Here is a 1,702-nt window from a genome sequence, read left to right on the forward strand (position 1 = left end):
AATCATTGACTTCAATTTTAAAATAAACCTGAAAGGTCAGAGCGGACGAGCTTTATGCATATTAAAGCACAATGAACATGAAAATCGCCCTTGTAATTAATTTCAGATTGGAGACAAAAATTAGAAATGCATAATCAGATTGACACATCATTCTTTTCTTATGTATCCTTAATGTTAAACATAGAAACTGAGAAGCAGAGTGTCATATCTGTACATGAATTCGGAATTCGTTCCGGTTCAACACACTGTCCTCATGTTATTTCACGGAAGTAGTTATTTGCAATTCTACCTGACAACAACAGCAAAACTGACCAATAAAGCGTTAATTAAAATTTTTAAATCGTATAAAAGGGGACGAGTTTGAAAGCAAAATCCATCTTCCCTTTGGTAGTCACTTTGGGTAAAGGTAAGAAATAAAATTAAGATTTTTCAGTTTAAGTAATATGAATGTTGCCTTTAAGTCCTAAAATTTGGCTCGATAACAAAGCTGAATATTTATTCCTAATATGAATGATATATCAAATTTAAAAAAAACATAATGTAATGTCTGAATATTTTAGTAAAATTAAAAATACCATTATCTAACATTTTCATTGATTATTTATTTCTTATTCATAGAGTAAACATGTTGGGCTTTCTTTCTGTGTCCCTGTTACTTGCTTTAGCCGAAGCAGGTGGAGGTGGTTACTATCCAAAGGGTGGATCCGGAGGAGGCGGAATATCTGTAATACAAACTGGAGGCGGTGGCGGAGGTGGATCTGGACTTTTCTTTGGAGGAGGAGGAGGGGGTGGTGGTGCTAGCGCTGGAGCAGCTGCTGCTGCTGCCGCAGCTGCTGCCGCCGCATCAGCGGGAGCTGTAGGCGGTGTTTTCGATGGAGGTTTCCACGGTGGTTACTATCCATACCATGATATTCACTATGGTGGCTTTGGCGGATTTGGAGGAGCTGGAGCTGCAGCAGGCGCCGCAGCTGGAGGATCTGGATTTGGAGGCGCAGCCGCTGGTGCCGCCGCTGCTGCAGGAGGATTAGGAGGATCTGCTGCTGCCGCCGCCGCTGCTGCTGCAGGAGGAGCTGGGGCAGGTGCCGCTGCAGGAGCCTCCGCTGGAGGATTTGGAGGCATTCACTATCCAGTGTATCCCATTCCAGGACCAATATATCCCCCAGGTCCTATCTACCCACCAGGTCCTATCTACCCACCAGGTCCCATTTACCCACCAGGTCCCATCTACCCTCCTGGTCCTATCTATCCACCCGGACCAATCTATCCTCCAGGTCCAATTTATCCTAAAGGCGGCTTCATTGGTGTTGGAAACATTGGTGGTGGCGCTGCTGCCGGAGCCGCAGCCGGTGCTTCCGGATTCGGGGGATCAAGTGCTGCTGCTGCCGCCGCCGCTGCAGGTTCCGGTGCTGGTGGATTTGGAGGTCAGAATTTCGGAGGCCTGATCTTTGGTGGTGGTTCCGGTGGCGGATCCATTGGTATTATCGGAGGTGGATCTGGAGGAGGAAAGGTAAGACACAAGGTTTCATAGAATTAGTAATTTTGACTCTAATTACGCTAATTTATTAACGAGTAAACATTATTTCTTTGTTTTGCAGAGAAAGGTATATTAATCTGTGATGGAAACTTTTAATCAAGACGGACAGCCCGTGGACTGAACTCTCTATCTGCTTTTTATATGAATAAATTTTCATAACTCTTTATA

The 1,702-nt window shown here is 44.5% G+C and overlaps 1 protein-coding gene across 1 annotated transcript; it reads left to right on the plus strand.

The window, feature by feature from the left end:
• Positions 1 to 277: 277 nt before the first annotated feature.
• Positions 278 to 1,702, plus strand: LOC128177543 (uncharacterized). Its single transcript, XM_052844280.1, has 3 exons — positions 278 to 406; positions 619 to 1,507; positions 1,596 to 1,702. The coding sequence occupies exons 2-3, from the start codon at positions 626 to 628 to the stop codon at positions 1,608 to 1,610; spliced, it is 897 nt and encodes a 298-aa protein (XP_052700240.1). The 5' UTR covers positions 278 to 406; positions 619 to 625; the 3' UTR covers positions 1,611 to 1,702.

This window comes from Crassostrea angulata, chromosome 3 (genome assembly GCF_025612915.1).
Source record: "Crassostrea angulata isolate pt1a10 chromosome 3, ASM2561291v2, whole genome shotgun sequence".
Lineage (NCBI taxonomy): Eukaryota > Metazoa > Mollusca > Bivalvia > Ostreida > Ostreidae > Magallana > Magallana angulata.